Below are 17807 nucleotides of genomic sequence, written 5' to 3'. Positions count from 1 at the left end.
GGGAACACACGCACAAGCCTAAGTCCAGCCCAGCCCAGACTTCTCGCATGTAAATGATTTTAAAATAAAGCCTGCATTAATGAATGTAGGAGGAACTCGGGGCTTCAGTGGGAACCAGCACGTGGTGGAACTCCAAGTCAGAAGCAGCCAGGGAAACATGCCTGCTCTGGGCGGCGCTTCCGAGTCCAGGCCCCTGTGGGGCTGCTTCTGGGAGCTTGGTGCCACGAGCCAGCGGACACGAGGGCTCCCGTTTCCCGTCGTCCCCAGCCTCCCCCTAGGAGGTCCACGGGCCTCACCCAGCTTGGCTGGGGTGGCCCCTCCTCACACGGTCCCTCGCAGTCCCACTGGACCCTGCGCCTTGGCCCTGTCGCCTCCACTCCTCATCCACTCTCTCCCATTTTCCCACTGCTCCACGCGTGCTCCCAGCCCCAGGGTCACTGCCCGGGGGCCTCCCTCATCACCCATTTTAGGGAAGCCTCTGCACCACCGTTTTCTGTTACTCTGTTTCCTTTAAGGACTTATTCTAATTGATAAGGCTGCTCCTTGCTAATTATCTAAATATTTAGTTTGCATCTTGTCATTCATGGAATTACAGGGATGATTTCTGACATTAAAATTTTATATCATGACCACCAGCAATATATTTTGATTGTAAAGCTGCATTCTTCTTTGCATGTTACATTTTCACTTTTACTTAAATTATTATTTTCTCCTTTCTTAGGGAGGGGGAGAGATTCTTTGGGGGTGAAATCCTGTATTTCCAAATGTTTATTACAGACGTCATGAGAAATACAGGCCATGTTATTTAAGCAGGTTCATTTAAAGTCCATTTTTATCCTATAATAAAAATATGGCTGGATTTTTGGACCTATCGCCTAGGACAGAAATGTCTATTTGATATTGGACTAAATATTTTATTTATTTATTTATTTATTTTAATCTTATTTTATTTCATTTGTTTTTTATATTGAAGTACAGTCGGTTACAATATGTCAATGTCTGGTGCCCAGCACAATGTCCCCGTCATACATACACACACATATATTTGTTTTCATACTGTTTTTCATTAAAGGTTATTGCAAGATACTGAATACAGCCACTTTCCTTGGGCTATACATCTCAGACACTTTTCACTTGGTCCGCTTTACCCAGAAAGACCTGCTCTTCCCTTAGCACGGAGCGAGCACAAAAGGCACTTGGTAGCATGTCCCATCCCTCTGACGCGTTCAGGACTCAGCACGCTTTACCGCGTGACAGCCGTGGGTGACAGCCGTGGGACAGGCACCAGGGGCGGTGGGGAAGCTACGCTCGCCTGCCTCTCAGGCCGTCCTTGAACATCCCTGACTGTGTCTCTTCTCTTTCAATGCAATACGTCGTGCTAGGATCTCTCAAAGAACCAGGCTGCAGGTCTGAGTCACGGAAGCTTAGAATCTAGGGCGTCTGGCATGTAGGGGAACTTTACATAGATTAGTTGTTTTACTCATGTAGAGACTAAAAAATATGCTTTCCAACCCATTTCCTGGGTGAATCCTGAATGTGCTGAACTTGTACACAGAGAAGTATCAGCTGTTTTAGGTCATGTTCTCCCGGGGAGAACTTAAAACATGGACTTAAAACTTTCCAAGTAGCATTTCACATGAATTAAATGGATTTCCCTTGATACATACAAGGCACCTGCAGCCTAATCCAGCTTGTTATTGGACATCTGGGCTCATCTTGCATGAGTGGAGCAAGCCGGTGGGAGAAGGAATGAAACAAAATGCCCTTTTTCTGGATGCCTGGATGCTGAATGCCAGATTAAAGTTTAACTAAAACCACGTGGACACAGAATCATAACTCGAGTTCAGACACACAGGAGCCGTGTTTCAAAGCCTATTATTCTTTAAACAAAATTTTGGAGAACATATTATTTACCATATTATTTTACCAAATTTGTAATTACTAGGCACTGGTCTGGGTCTCGGGGACGGGACAGCCAACAGTTCAGCCGTGGTCTCCAGCACGTGCTTACAGTGCCGGCAGAGCACGGACAGCAACAACTACCTGTCAGGATTTAGGGAAGCTTCAAGACTCCAGCAAGGCGGCAAACTAGCACAGACTGCCGATTTCCTCTCCTAAATGCAGCCTCCGAGATGGCAGAGGCAAATCACAGGTTAGAGGAGACCAAAAAAATTTATGTAGAACTCACCATTGAAAATCCTGCCCTTGAAAATGTTTACCTTTAAGGTATTTACTGGAAAATAATAAAACCAATAACCTAAATGTAAAGGTCTTGAAAAATAGTATAAGTGTAATTCAATGAAACAAGAAAGTAGAAAAATAAGTTAGAAACCAATAAAAGAAAATAAAATATGAGTAAAAAACAAAATCAAACTTAAAAAATTGTGCTAGGCAAAGTCCTGGGAAGAGTATCATAAAAATGAAAATGGCAGGACAAGGCAGAGGGGAGGGGACAGCTCGGTGGCAGAGCTCATGCTTTAGAACGCATGAGGTCCTGGGTTCAATCCCCAGTACCTCCATTTAAAAAAAGAAAAAAAAAGAAAACGACAAAAATAAAAATAGTAGGAATAATACAGATACAAGAGAGCTGATCCCAGACTACAGCAAACCCAAAGGCCCCAGGTCTGGATGGATGCCCCCACCTCCCCACTCCTGCCACAGAGGCCTCCTCAGTGTCCTGTTCCTGCTCCCCCTTGACCCTCGCACAACCTGCACCCACTCCTCTCCTGTGCGTCTGGTACGAGGGGCTGGGGAGGAAGCCACAGGATGGGACACCAGGAGCCCAAAGAGTGGGAGCGACTGGAGAAAACCATTCTTTGGGGTGCCTACACGCAGGTGTCACGCAACGATCTATAACTCCAGGTGTGGAGGACAGCAATTCTCCAAGAAGGTAAGAGAGGAAGGAGGCGCAGGGACTAAGCTCTAGCGAGAGGGATGTTAAGAGAAAGCCTGCAGAGGAGCCAAGGTGAAGCAATTCAAAGAGGCCGGAGACGCACCAGCGTGCGGTGCAACGGAATCCAGAGAGCGCGGCCAGACGGGCAGAGCGGCCGCTGCGCGGGAGCTAATGCGCTCAGCAAGACGGGCCTCCGCGGGGCGTCTGCTCCAGCGCGGGAGCGGAGGCGGACTGCGGCCGCCCCCAGCGTGCGCGAGCGGTGAGGGTGCGGGGAAGGCACAAACAGCTCTGCAGAGACTGCCTACAGAGAGAGGCAGAGCAATGGGCTAACTGCCAGAGGGGCGTGTGGGGTCATGCGAAAGCGGGATTCAAGACAAGAGAGGACAGAGTGTCCCCGAGTGCGAATCAAATGACTCAGGAAAGGGGAGAGACGGAAGAGAAAGAAGAGGGGACACCCAAGGGCACTCGGTCCTTCAGGAAGCAGAGCTGTGATGGATGGAGGAAGACTGGTTCAGATACCGCAGGCGTACAGGTTTGTCAGGAAAATGAGGGCGTTCCCAAGTGACAGGACGAGGCTGTCAGCTAAAGGGGGGTGGAGGGAGACGGGGGGTGAGGGATTCTGGAGAGAAAAAAAGGTGTGAAAGAACTGGGGAAAGTAGAGAATTGGACTTAAAATAAACATACTAATACTGCTAGACAGAATAGAGGGCATCTGAGGCAGATGTTACTGAATTTATAGTGTCTCCAGTGTGCTGTGCTGGTCTATTAATATTTCATAAACCAATGTAACTGGAAACAACCATAATCTCTCTCTACCATAAATCATGTAAGAACTTTCGTCACGATTGTGAAGTCAGACTCAGACTTTAATTACTTCTGCCTTTAACTTTATCTGGAACATCTGTGACCTACTTATTTATCAACTGTCCTTTTCTTTTAGAAAAGTTTCTAGTTTCTGTGTCTGGCAAGAGAAAACAGGTCTTCCGTGACTGAAAAGGCAGGTTTCACCTTGGAAAGGCAAAATGAAGTGGGTAAGGCGAGATCATTTGCTCTAACACCAGAAATCTGCCTGAAGACGTCACCAACAGCTTCTTTCTCAAGAGGAACCTAAAAGAACTACTCTTACGTCGTTAAAACGAAACGGAACCAAACCAAACCAAAAACCAGAACACTCATAAGGTTCGCTTCGATGTCACTCGTTTCTTTTTCTTTAAGTCGTTTAAAATAAAACTTGGTAATCTTCTAAAAAGCAACATGGACAGTATGAACTCACTGTCACCTAATTACATCCTTTCATCCGTACAGATGTGGAGAGGTTCTCCAGGGTCTATGCTGGTTATTTCTGGGGGTAGCATGCTGATCTGTTGCCATCTTTTACCTTCCATACTGCTGTAATGTTTCACTAGTGAGCTTGTAACATTTTTAGAAAAATAAGTTGTGATTCTTTAAAACGAGGACAAAATGGACACTCTGGTTACATGCACGCAGACCAATTTGAGTGGTTTGAGTTTTTGGTTTCTTATTTGGAATTCAGTCAGACTGACCGAGGCTTATTGAATGCACTCCAAAACCATTCAAATTTGTCATGAGTCGTTTAAATGTGGCGCAGATAAACTTCACATTCGCTGAAAATACGTCAAACTTACCCTTGTAAAGCTTTATGAATTCGTCTGCACTTTTCCTTCAACACTGCAAAAATACCTGAATGGAAAAAAATACATTCGATAGTGTATCTGGGAGACTTGATATTACTAACCTAAAAATAGTTTAAAGACCGGGTTCATCCATTTAAAATGTTGCAAACCCTTCCACCTGCTAACAGCACACAAACAGACGCCAGCAACGCCTCCGGAGGCCCCAGCTTCCGTCTCTGGTGCATCCTGGCTGCACCTTCCCTGCTTCTCACCCGTTTTCTGTAAAATGTGGGATGAGGTTTTCCACAGCAAAACAGCGGCTCTTGTTCTTACCAAGAGTCTGTAAATTCTGCAAGTAATCTGGCTAAGAATCAGAGGGTAAATGTCTATTACTTATTTCTGAAGCCTCAACAACGTGGGGAGAGCCTGACACTGCGGTCCTGTCAGAGATCTCTTCCGGGGTCCTTTCCCTTTCCTGAAGGAAACGTCACAAACTGAAGCACGTGAGTGGGAGACGGGGACGCGGGGCTGCCTGACCAGCGAGGCCATGAAAGCGTACATGGAAACGCTTGTGTCTACGGATTCTCTGAATTAAAAACCCATGCTGAAACTGCAGAAATCTAGAAAATTTAAAATTAAGAAATCCCAGGCCTGCTTTTCCATTTCTGTTTCACGCTTTGACAAGAAGGCGGTATCACGGCTCAAAACACATTTCAGTTTAGCTGCCCGCCTGGCAAGCCGGCGTCAGTGGCTGGTAAACCAGTCTGGCCTCAGCACAACTGATGCTTCAGAAGCTTTAGGGGAAAACTAGACGAAGCTACAGTACACGTACCCCAAAGCAGCACACGGCAGCTGCTTTCTCAAAGAAATGATAAGCCGTGTGGTGACTGGCCCAGGGCTCACCCCTCCTTTTTCAGGCACCTCTGCCCACCAGCGGAGCCAGCCCTACTTTGGCTCTGACTTCATCTCCGGAAGCGGGAGAGAATTTCTAAACCGAAACTCTGAGGCAGGGGCAGCGTCTTCACTGCCACTCTTCCCACGAATGCCCGATGATGTGATGCTTAGCCGCAGCTTTGGCCGGTGTGCGAGCTCCTCTAGCTAATTCCTCCCCAGAGGCCACCCGGCAGCATGGCTGACGCGACCTGCGCCGTCTCTGATTTCCGGAGCTTAAAGGTCGTACCTGGGTTCTCTTCCATGATGTTGAGGGCCTCGATGGCAGCAGCGGCCAGCAGGGGCGGTAACGAGGCAGAAAAGCAGTACCCCTGGCCGGAGAGTCGCTGAGGAGAAACAAACAAGCCACAAACACAAAGACTTGGAGGTTTTTTTTGTGGCTAAAAGAAATCTAAAGGCACCAAATCTCTGCACCACCTACCAAACAGTGTGTACAAACGATGAGGTGGGACGATCCAGGCATGGACAGGAGCTATCCATGCGACAGAAACTAAACTTTGTTTTTAAAGGGCAATCATTTCTAAATGTAAGTGTTCTGGGTGATCCTTTAACAAACTGACTTCTAAATAAAAAATGTGTCTTCAGCTAAAGTTAGAATGAAATTCTGTAATGAGTATTTACATTTTTTGGTGACCAGAGGAGCAATCAGTTTCAGTTTTTGCTTTTGTTTTTAAAAAGAACCCACCTGATGGTCAATGACGAAAGACCTGCCACAGCAGAATCCCCCGATGGAAGCAAGCGAATTCTCCATGTTGGCACTGATCAGGTCGATATCATCAATCTGCCAGCAAAGGGGAACAGTGGTAGTTAGTCCTCAATTGAAAGAAAAGATCCACCCCAGGCTTTTAAAGAGAGAAAAAGAAAAGAATAAAAGAGGCCAAAGTCAAGTCTACAGACAGAATTTCAGCAGTAGTCATGTCCACATCTGGACTCAAACAAGCCAGCTATGTGACAATAAAGGAAAAGCCACACAAAATCAGTCATTAAAAGGAATGACGTTTCAAAGCCGGCCTCTGAAGGTGTCTGACGTCGCACTTTTTGCCATTTCACCATGCACTGACAATTTATTTACAGTGGAACAGACAGAGAAAGGATGAAATCTAAAGCTATTTGATGCTAAAAATGTTCAGAGGTACAAGATAAGACCCTTCCTCGCTAAGACAGTGGTCTAGCTGGCCTTCCCCGGAGAAGGTACTTGAGAGAAATAAATAGCAAACTATCAGAGTTTTGAGCACTTTATTCCTACATCCCATTTACCTTTTTCATCTTTTCAAAAATGAAATCAGTTTATCCAAACATCACGGCGATGCACGCTTTGATCAAACTGGACCAACTGAGAATAAACCTACGTGTGCCCTGGGCTCCTGAATTCCCACTGTCTTCTCGAAGCCTCAGCGTTCCTTCGATCCTCACCTTCTGCTCCAGCCCTCAGCACCAAGTGCCATCCTGGTACACAGCAGCCTTCAGTGCTTGCTCACTGGTGGCCATGACAACGACATCATGACTGGTCAGATCTCATCTGGTGTTTTTCTAAGCGGTCCACAGATACAAGGAAACTTGTGCACTCTCACTCTTTTTCAACCTTTCACTGTGAAATACTTCAAACTTACACAAAAGTAGAGAGAATGAAGACCCCCCCATCACCAGATCCAAAAATTATCAACTCACGGACAATCCTGTTCCACGGATAGCCCCCTAATGCCCTCATCATTTCTTTGGAACAAATCCCAGGCTTCATATGTTTTTGTCTATAAATGTTTCAGTGTGACCTTCTAAAAGATACGCACTCTTTCAAAAACACAATCACAAAAGCACTATCACACCTAAAAAATGAAAAAATTCGTAAAGTCAAATACTGCGTGTTTGAGCATCTCTGTCTCACAAAGCTTGTTCTTTACAGTATTTGTCCGAACCAGGGCCCAGGCAAGGCCCGCACGTTCTGCACTCCTACCGGTGAGTACCATGTCGTGGCAGCTGCCGAGAGCAGTCAGACACCTGGGGCAGTGAAGGCAGACGGGGCTTCTTCCTTCTTTAAAACTGTCAAGCCTCATAAACTGCTCTAGTGCAAATTTTACTTGAATTTATGTTTCCGTCGATCTCACACTCTCCAGTGCATTTAAGTGCCGGACGTGAGTTTGTCTTTGAGGCGTGCGCGTCAGTTAGCTTCGTGCGACGTCCGCCCCGCTCTGTGCTCTTCTTAGGTCTGTGTGGGTGGAGGGGTGCACATAGTCTAAGGTGATTTTATCTTTTATGTTCCGCTCTTCACGCAGGTGCAAACTTTCATGCACAGGATTCGGAGAAAAGCTTCCTTTAACCCAACCACACGCCGGTGGGTAAAGACATGTTCTGCAGGTGGGTCCGCGGCTCTCCTCCCTGAGGCTCTACCAGCAAAGCCACTACAACTGAGGCCAGTTGAGGCTCCTTTGCCGTCAGCAAAAGCAAACATGACAAACTCCCTCCAGTCGTCTGGGACCGTGAGGGGCTTTGCTGAATCCGTGCCAGCGCTATTTCTGACATTAAACATACAAAACTCACCCCCATATACACACATTACAGAGCATATGGAATTCTAAATAGTAGAAAGAGTATCTTTCTAAAGAACTACTCAGGGAATCCTTACTGATTGTAAGGAAAAACTGGAAGGCAAATTTAACTATGTCTAGAGAAGAGACACTGAAAGCTGGGATCAAATGTTACTATGAAAACAACACAAATTCTGTGAGGAGCCACCACGGGAAGATGCGGCCAGTGGTCTGGCTGAGCCAACCCTTTGTGGGCTCAGGGAAGCGACAGACACCAGGGCTGCACCCTGCACACGGATGCGGAGCACTGTCTCGTGTCCATGAGACCTGCCCAGCAGGGGGGAACTGCGTGTTTTCCATCTGAGGCAGCGTTCTGAAAAAGGAGAACTTACATTGATTCCAAAGTGTTCCGTGACTCCTCGGCCATGCTCCCCCAGGACTCCGAACGAAAGGCTTTCCTCCAGAAAGATCCTTGCTTTGTACTTGTATTTTAATTTAACCTGAGTGGCAAATACACATAACTTAAAAGTGCTGGGGATTAGCAGCACACAGAACACAGGGGGAGAACAAAATTAAACTTAAAAAGAAGAAGAAAAAGCATGTACAGTTGATCCTCAATATTGGTGAGTTCATACCTGTGAAAATGCCTACTTGCTAAAATTAATCTGTAACCTCAAAATCACTACTGAGGGCATTCCCACGGGCAGTGAAGGTTTTCAGGCACCTAATGTGCCCCTTCCCAGCTGAGTTAACAGGCTACTGCTTCAGATTTTTACTATAAACAAGTGTCCCCTTCATATTCTATTTACTGACACCTTTTTCGCATTTTGTGGTTTTGCTGTTGAAGTAGTGTTAAGTAAGGTGGATCATATACACAAACTCCTAGGGAGAGGGACATACTCTTCCCTCAGAGGCAACGTGTTTTAATTTAGGTTCATTTTTAAATGTGGAATAAGTTTTCATTAATATATTTTTTAATCTTTTCTTTTCCCTTTGCTTTCAGGCTTATAAGAAAGTGCCTTCCCATCAAAGGTTTAGATGTACATTTATCTATATGTTCTTCTAAGTGTTTCATAATCTTCCTGGTTTATATGCTGGGAAGCTGAACATGTGTACAGAATTTTTCCCCTAATGTTTACCTGATTTACCCCCTATAAGATATGTATGTGATCAAGTTTCACAATTGAATTAAAATACGGTGATTATCAATCATTAAATTTTTATAGACGTGACATGAGAAATTGGGCTCTCAAATCCTTCTGTGACTCACATAATCCTCTTTTGTGCCAGAATCACACCTTTAATTACTAAAGGTTTAATCACTAAGCTCTTTTTCCACTGAAACTACAGAAACGGGGCACAGAATGTGTGGGATGGTCTGATGTCCCACATCGTGAGCTTCTGATAATTTATTTTTCAAGATTTACAGGCTAATCTTGCTAATCAGTATCAAGTTGGGAAGGGGGCCCACTGGGTTTGTAGCTGGATTTTCATTAACAATGAACAGATGAATTCTCAACACTGACTCTTTCCCATCCAGTAATATGAGATGTATGAATGAGATACTTTTTAAAAACCATGCTTTAGAAAATGTTTCATATTATTATTACAGTGCTGGTACATAAATAGACAAATAAGGGAAACAAAACAGAAGTCCCTTTGTCAAGCCCTAGTTTGTATCCTGTGATCTGTACATGCTTACTACTTACATATGCTTGATTTGTTCCTGCACTTTGTATTTTGCTTCACTGGCTGCATATCTGCCCACCAGCACTGCTTTATTATGACACCCCTATGACACACCCTTCCAGTATCTTGCGGCCCAGTCTCTCTTCCACATTATTCTGTCAGTCTTTGACACTCACAAACGGAAGCAGAGGAAAACAAGTCATGTCTTCTGTTGACATTTATAATGTATCTAGATTTCCTCAGGAAACAGTGAAAAAAACTTAAAAATAAGCCATGAACCCTTGTTTTGAATCCTTATTCAACTGATGGACTCACTCAGATTCAGATTTCAATGGTCAAATGCAATGGTGGTTCAATACAGGAAAAAGAAATCACTGTAATACGCCACATTAATAGAATGAAGGAAAGCCACATGATCAACTCAACCGATGCAGGAAAGCATCTGGCAGAGCAGCCCTCTCATGATGAGAGCGTTCAACAAGTCCGAGATAAGAGGGAACCTCATCAGCTTGATAAAGGGCGTTTAGGGAAAACCCACAGCTACAGTCGTACTCAGTGGTGACGGCCTGAAAGCTTTCCCCAGAGATCAGGAACAAGACAAGGATGCCCCTCTTGCCACTTCTCGACACTGTACTGGAAGCTCTAGCCAGAGCAATCAGGCAAGAAAAAGAAGGGCATCCAAACTGGAAAGGAGGAAGTAGAACTGCCTCTGCTCACAGATGACATGGTCCCACAGACAGAATACGATCCACCAAAGTGGGATTTCAGCTAATAAACAGGTTCAGCAAAGGTTGCAGGATATAAGATCAATACACAAAAGTCAGTTGTATTTCTACACCTAGCAATGAGCAACCCCCCAAAAAATTATTAAAACAATTCCATCTATACTAACATCCCAAAGAATAAAGTACTTGGGAATACATTTAACCAAAGAGGTACAAGACTTGTACAGCAAAAACCGCAAAACAATGCTTTAGGAAATTACAGAAAAAAATCTAAATAAATGGAAATACATCCCATGTTCATCAATGAGAAGACTTTGTATCAGTAAGATGGCAATACTTCTCAGAGCAGTATAAGTATTCAATATAATCCCTATGAAAAATCTCAATGGCATTTTTTTTTTTTACAGAAATGGAAAAGCTGATCCTAACATTCAAATGAAATTTCAAGGGACCCCAAGTAATCAAAACAATCTTGAAAAAAACAAAAATGAAGAACTCACATGTCTTGGTTTCACATTTACCACAAAGCTACAGAAATTAAGTAATTAAGCAGGTACTAGCATAAGGCTAGACATACAGATGAATGGAACAGAACCAAGAGTCTGGAAAGAGACTCCTGCGTCTACAGTCAACGGATTTTTCACAAGGGCGCCAAGACCATTCAATGGGAAAACAACAGTCTCGTCTACAAATGGCGCAGGGACTGGAGAGCCACACGCAGGAGGAGGAAGGTCAACCCCTCTTTCACAGCACATACAAAAATTAAGTCCAAGTGGATCAAGGACCTAAAATAAGAGCTAAAATGATGGACCTCTTAGAAGAAAACACAGGGCATACTCTCATGACACTGGATCTGGCAGTGAGTCTCTTAGATACGACACCAAAAGCAAAAGCAACAACTAAAAACTGCATAAGCTGGACTTCACCAAATTTAAGAATTCTGTGCATCAAAGGATACTGCTGAAGAAATGCAAAGACAACCTACAGAATGGGAGAAAAGACCTGCAAACCATGCGTCTGATAAAGGTCTAGGATCCAGAATATACACAGAACCCTTACAACTTAACAAAAAGACAACCCAGTTTAGAAATGGACAGAGGACGTCCACAGATGCTTCCTCAAGGACAATACAAATGGGCAATAAACACAAGAAAAGAGGCTCATGTCATCGGTCATGTAAGAAATGCAAATCATAACCATGTGTCTCACATCTACTAGAATGGTGAAGACTGAAAAAAAACCCAGGAACACATTGGTGGGGATGTGGCGGAACGGGAACCCTCCTCCATTGCTGGTGGGAATGTAAAGTGGTACGGCCACCGTGGAAAACAGCATGGCAGTTCCTCAATAAGGTGAACTCAGAGTTACCACCCGATCCAGCAAGCACACTGTCAGGCATGTACACAAAGACCTGAAAACTGGGGTTCAAACAAATACGCGTACATGAATATTCACAGCAGCACTGTTTACAAAAGCTGAAAGGTGAAACAATAAAAACACGCATTAAACAAACAAGCCAACAAACAAAAACCCCCCAAATGTGACACATCCACACAGTGGAATATCACTTAGCATTAAAAAGGAATGAAGTACTGATACACGCTACAAACTGGATAAATGATGAAAACATGGTGATAGGTGAATGGAGATAAACACAAAAGGTCATGTATTACATGATTCCATTTATCAGAAACATCCAGAGTAGGTAAATCCCATATAGGCAGCAAGCAGACTGGTGGGGGCTAGGGACAAGGGAAAATGGGAAGTGACTGCTGAACGGGTACAGCGTCTTCTCTGGGAGTGACGAGAAGGTTCTACAACTGGACAGTGGATGGGTGCCCATCACTGGGCATGTACTAAATGCCATTGAACTGTGCACTTTAAAATGGCTAATTTTATGTTATGTGAATTTCACCTACAAAAAGAATCTCAATACTCATGGTTTCTAAAAACAGCGTATTGCTCCCCCTTGTTAAAAAGCTGAGTTTTACAAAATATGTATGCTTTCACTTATATAAAACTCTATGAAGAATTAAAGTATAGGAGCAGAACGTAGATCCATGGTGGCCTGGGGCCAGGGGTGGGGGTACAAACGGGCATGAGGGAACCTCTGGAGTGACAGACATGTTTCTGTATCTTGGTCGTGGTGGTACATCTATCAGAACTTCTCAAACTGTACACTTAAAGTAAGCGTATTTTATTGCGTGTCAATTACACTCAATAAATTTGGTTTTAAAAAATTCAGTCTTGATTACCCTTTACTTGTGTGTGTGTGTAATTTCTGGGGGGGGGTGTAATTAGGTTTATTTATTTATTTTTAGAGGAGGTTCTGGGAATCGAACCCAAAACCTCGTGCATGCTAAGCATGCGCTCTACCACTTGAGCTGTACCCCCGCCTTGAATACTCTTTAAAGGCCAGAGCTGGCATTCAATGTTCATCTACTTCCCTGCTATGATTCGAAGGAGTTTATGATTTCTGCTTAGCAAAGCAATGAAGATGTTATACATTCAAAGTGGTCATAAACAAAAGGCGTAACTGCCGAAGAGTCCGAAGACTAAAACACTGAACAAACACGGCTGCTCACCAATTCCGGAAGCGGGCAAATGGTCCCGGTGTTCATGTACAGCCCTTCGACGACAATGAAACGCCGAGTTACACGAGCCTTGCGTGGATTCTTTAAGAGGGAAAAACCAGACACTTTAAATTTCAGTGACTCCAGAGAGAAAATCTGTTACATGCTCTCAGGCACTTCCACCTTACAGGATTTACTCCCCAGGATAAATGAATAAACAGATAAGACAGATAGACTAAATCAATTTCAAGCTCAAGGTGTGAGATCCTGTTATTCTGAAATGAAAAACAGTGCTTTCTTCTCTCAGACACGTTTTCAGTTCACATGGTCGACTAGAAGGCCTCACACACACACGAACTGTTTAGACACCGAATACATTAAAGCACAAAACCCTGTGAGCCCAGGGCGAGTGGGAAGGGACGCAAGGGGACTTTCTGGGGAGATAGGGATGCTTTATGTCATGATAGGGCCGTGATACCTGGGCTACAAACGTATAACCACTGGTCACAATTGTATGACCAGGATTTATGTATTTCAATGTCTGTAAGTTTTACCTAAAATAAAAAGATCTATAATGACAACCAGCATCGCAGAGACAGAGCAGGAGGTCAGGTGAAGGCCCAGATGGTGCAAGAACGGCAGAATACCAAAACCAGAGCTGGGAGGAGGGTTCGGGGGGCTTCACTACACTACTGTGTTGCCTCTGAATGTGCCAGAAACTTTCCTAATGAAAAGTTAGAAAAGCAGACAAACCCTGCTCCCCCTTGTCTACCAAAAAACAGACGAAACCCTTTTCCGTCCCTCCTCCTCATTAGTGGGTCAAGTAAAACTGGACCATGACCTCATCCAGCCACGTCTGAAGGCAGTCGGGTGGCGGGACTTTTCCAAGTAACACATGCCTTCCCACACCCACTGACGTCAAGCTACCGATTAACCCTCCCACTGCCGAATCTGTGGCTGCTTCAGGTACGTCGCACTGAAAACATACCGAACCCACAGACAAAGTCTGCCACCACCTTTCTACTCAAAGGTTTCCTGCCTCTAAGCCTATGTCTAATGAACAGCTAGAAACTCAAATATTAGAGCTGCTCTTGAAGGGGTACTTCAGAACCCACGGTGGGAACACTCAGAAAGGTGTCTGCTGAAGTACGTGGCAGCTTACATCACTGAGCATTCTCAGTCACCTTCACTCTGTCGTTGACTCAAACCTGAAGGCCGTGGGTCTGCTGGGGTCACAGACAAGGACACAGGAGGCGTCCTGCCTCTCCCTGCCTTTCAAAAATCAAGTACTTTTCTTATGATTTTTAAAATATTCAGTGAAGGGATGTTGGAGAATGGAAAAGTACAAAAAAGAAGTTAACAAATTAGCTCATCACACCACACGCTGATCAGTTTTGGCCTTCTTGTACATTACTTTGTTCAAATCAGGATTTTATTGCAGTATTTTTAGGACATGAGTCTTAAAAACACGACACTGTGAGCATTTCCACATTATTTAACATTATTTAAACCATGATTTTAGAGGAGAGCTAAGATCACACCTTGAGAATACACCATGAATTACTGAACTATTCCCAGTGCTGGATTCCAGCTGGTTCCCTCATTCTGCTTTTTTACATCACACTGTGAATATTCCTCGATCTTTGACGCTATTTCTGATTATCTTCCAAAGACAGCACCCCAGATATGGGCCCAAGGGTATGGCATTTAAGAATCCTGTCTTATCACACGTCAGTGTGGCCCTGATTATCACTACAAAAAAAGTTTTCCCTAAGTGGACAGGCAAAAACTCCCACCTTAACTTCTCTAACTGTTAGTGACGTCAGACTATTTTTCAGTTGCTCATAGTTACTTTTATTTCTTCTAACAGCTGTTCTTGGGTACTGTCTTTTTTTTTTCTCCCCCCCAAAGAAGAATTAATATGGGACAAGAAAATTCTGTAAGAAAAGGAATGAAAAAAACATACAAACCACAACAGTTGGGAAACCAACAAAAAGAGCTTGATCCACACCCAGACTAAAGTGCAGCATTTCAATTCACTTTCAAAGGAAACACAAGCACCTAAGTAGAATATATTTTAAAATGTAGCATTTATCATTTTTGTGAAAATAAAACTGAAAAAGAATTATTTCTAAAAACCAAAATGTAAAGTGATTTAGAAAGCCCACTCTGGGCAGGAAAATGTGGTATAAGGAAATTAGTAAAAAGGTAAAAACTATAAAATGGAAATGAATTTTAAGATAATTTGATTTGTTATTCATTAAAAAAAAAGTTACATGGGTTATAAATCTCATAAAAGACACACAAAACTTGAATAATGTCTTCCAAATCTGTACTGTGCTAACGTGACGAGATCCCTGCAGCAGGCTGGCTCGCTGGTCACGCTTTCTAAGGCAGTGTTCTTCAGCGTGGCAGCATTCCACCCCTGACCCAGAACAAGGGACATCTTTCGACAATGTACAGAAAGAATTCCTCATTGGAAGGGTCTCAATTTTATGATCTTCCCTATAGATCTTTTTCTAAATTGTGTTAACTATGAAATGCTGCCTCCAGCACACCTATCTATAGCACATCTACAGCGGTGGTCTATGTGTGTTCACCACGAGAACGTGCCCATTCATGAGGCGCCGCTCCTAGGCGATCATCTAAACAAAGATGACAGAATCCGAAAGGAGTAACGCAAATCATCCAGAAAAGTGGAAATCAACATAAAATTAAGGAATATGATGAGCATTTTTATCAGTTACTCGAGTTATAAACGAGTTGCCCTGGAAAAGTCCACTTGAAAGTGGTGTTTGAGACAAAGCCTGTGGTGCCAGGCGCCCAGTGCAGTCTCCACAAGCTGCTTCAGAGCCACGGAGCAGAGCTGCCTTCTCCATCCAACGTTGTCAGGGGAAAAGAAATGCTAGTGCTAATAGCAACGCTTTGAATGCGATCCCCCTGCCACACTCTGCAGTCAGAACACCGAGGAGCAGGTGCTCTGCAGGTGCCTGGGGAGCAGCAGCGTGAACGGGCTGCGAGACGGAAGGACCGCGCCCAGGGCCACTGTCTCCACAGGGAGCAGCCGCCCCGCGCTCCGGGGTGCGGTGCGGGTAGGGAGAGCGAGCCTCCCTTTGTTCATAAATTCATAAATTAAGATCTGCTGCCACTGTTTCTTCCAGTTAATTGACACATGATTTATTGTGATATGAATAAACCCATTTTGAATTCACCAGGTGTATCCTGTTCCCACCCCAAGGAGCTCTGGTGTCATTTCTGCAGAGCCGGGAGTACACAGCCCCCTCCCCCCAAAACGCGCAGCGTTCCTCTCTCTCTGCCCGGATTACCTTCCTCCAAATTTGCCAGCTGTAATGATGGCAATGATGAGGCAATTACTATCAGACGTGGCTCTCTAACCTGAGGTGCATTTAGTAAGCCCCCTTATTTAATATTCAAATGTGATCCAAAGGCAAGTTTTCATGACAAATTACCATTTCATTTATAATTTAGCTGGTTAGAAAGTATAAAAGAACCGTATAATTTTCTTCAAAAGAATCATACCTTTTGATCTTCAATCTCCTGTTCTTTCAGCAGTCGCTCCAGGTCGTCCATGTCGTTATGCTTAAACAGCTTAATGTCACTGCGTGAGGCCTGTAATCCTTTCTGAATAGCAAAGCAGGCAGCTTTATCTCTGCAAGGAAGAGAGAGCCATCAAATTAGGGTGTAAAGGGCCTTGTCAGCATTCTCAGAAGAGGAATGCTTGCTTTTGTAAGCTGACCAACAACCACTTGTTAAGTTGAACACCACAAATAAATAAAGCATGTCTGAACCCTAATACGTCACTGTTTGCACTTCGCTCTGCAAGTCTTTCCACATAACTACCGTATCGATTCTGTTCCAAGAAGCACACTTGTGCCACATCTTGACCTCTGAGAAATCACCAAGCATCTCACTATGGATAGTCTATCAGCTACTCACAGTAACTTTCTCTTCCTGAAAAATAAATGAAACACTGGCACATCTCACCACCAGTGGCATCTCTGGTTTGGCTGCCACACGACTCTGCCACTACTTTGCCATGAAAAGCAATACTGGATCGCTGAATCTACACAACCCAGGAGAGTCTACATAACCCATAATCTGAGTATGCGGATTAAACTTCCGGAAGACCTCCTAGATGGAGCCCAGGCCGCGTGCTGGCGCGCACCCGGCTAACCACTGCAGGGCTGCGGGAAGAACGGGCCACAAGCGCCCTGGAAACCTGCAGGGAGAGCCAGCAGCCCGTGCCTGAGCTGCTGTCCCACAGGCTCCCGACAGCGAGGGGGAAGCAGCAGGACGGGGCAGGGGGCTGAGGTCACAGCGATTTGGACCCCTCTTCTGAGCTCCGGGCATTCACTTACTGAGCTGGTATTTACCGAGCACTTATAAATGCCAAGTGCCACCCTAGGCGACGGGCTGGTACAAACTGCTGAGAGTGCTATAAAAAAAAGGGTGCAGCGAGTCGGGGCAAGATGAGCAAAGAGCAGGGCATGTGCACGCGCGTGTTGTTTCTAAATCAGGGAGGCCTGAGGAGAAGAGTGATTCTGACAGGACGCAGGGGTTTCTGTGGGCCTGGATCCACAAGGGCACCGAACTCCTCCGGTGGCACAGGTTTGCCCACGTGCAGCAAGGGGCCTTGATCGGGCCTGAGAGCCTGGGGAAGGCTTTCCTGCAGAGGCGGTGCACGTGCAGGGCGAGCGGGAGTTCAGTAGGAGACGAGAGGAGGAATGATACTGTAGGGACAGGGACTTGGCAAGTGCAAGGGCCCTGAGGTGAGAGGAAACGAGCACCTAAGGCTAGTG

The 17807-nt window shown here is 44.8% G+C and overlaps 1 protein-coding gene across 1 annotated transcript in view; it reads right to left on the bottom strand.

Annotated features, from left to right (window-relative positions):
* Positions 1-17807, bottom strand: part of SPTLC1 (serine palmitoyltransferase long chain base subunit 1) — a 46628-nt gene that overhangs the window by 6407 nt on the left and 22414 nt on the right. Inside the window, exons 7-12 of the mRNA XM_006203270.4 lie at positions 16528-16657; positions 13000-13089; positions 8393-8500; positions 6164-6259; positions 5708-5804; positions 4540-4594 (exon numbers count right to left, since the gene is read on the bottom strand). Coding sequence (XP_006203332.1) covers positions 4540-4594; positions 5708-5804; positions 6164-6259; positions 8393-8500; positions 13000-13089; positions 16528-16657 — 576 coding nt within the window. The remainder of the gene's footprint in view (positions 1-4539; positions 4595-5707; positions 5805-6163; positions 6260-8392; positions 8501-12999; positions 13090-16527; positions 16658-17807) is intronic.

Source organism: Vicugna pacos, chromosome 31 (genome assembly GCF_048564905.1).
Source record: "Vicugna pacos chromosome 31, VicPac4, whole genome shotgun sequence".
Lineage (NCBI taxonomy): Eukaryota > Metazoa > Chordata > Mammalia > Artiodactyla > Camelidae > Vicugna > Vicugna pacos.
Note: the sequence above shows the minus strand (reverse complement) of the source record. Positions and strands in the feature narration are given on the sequence as shown.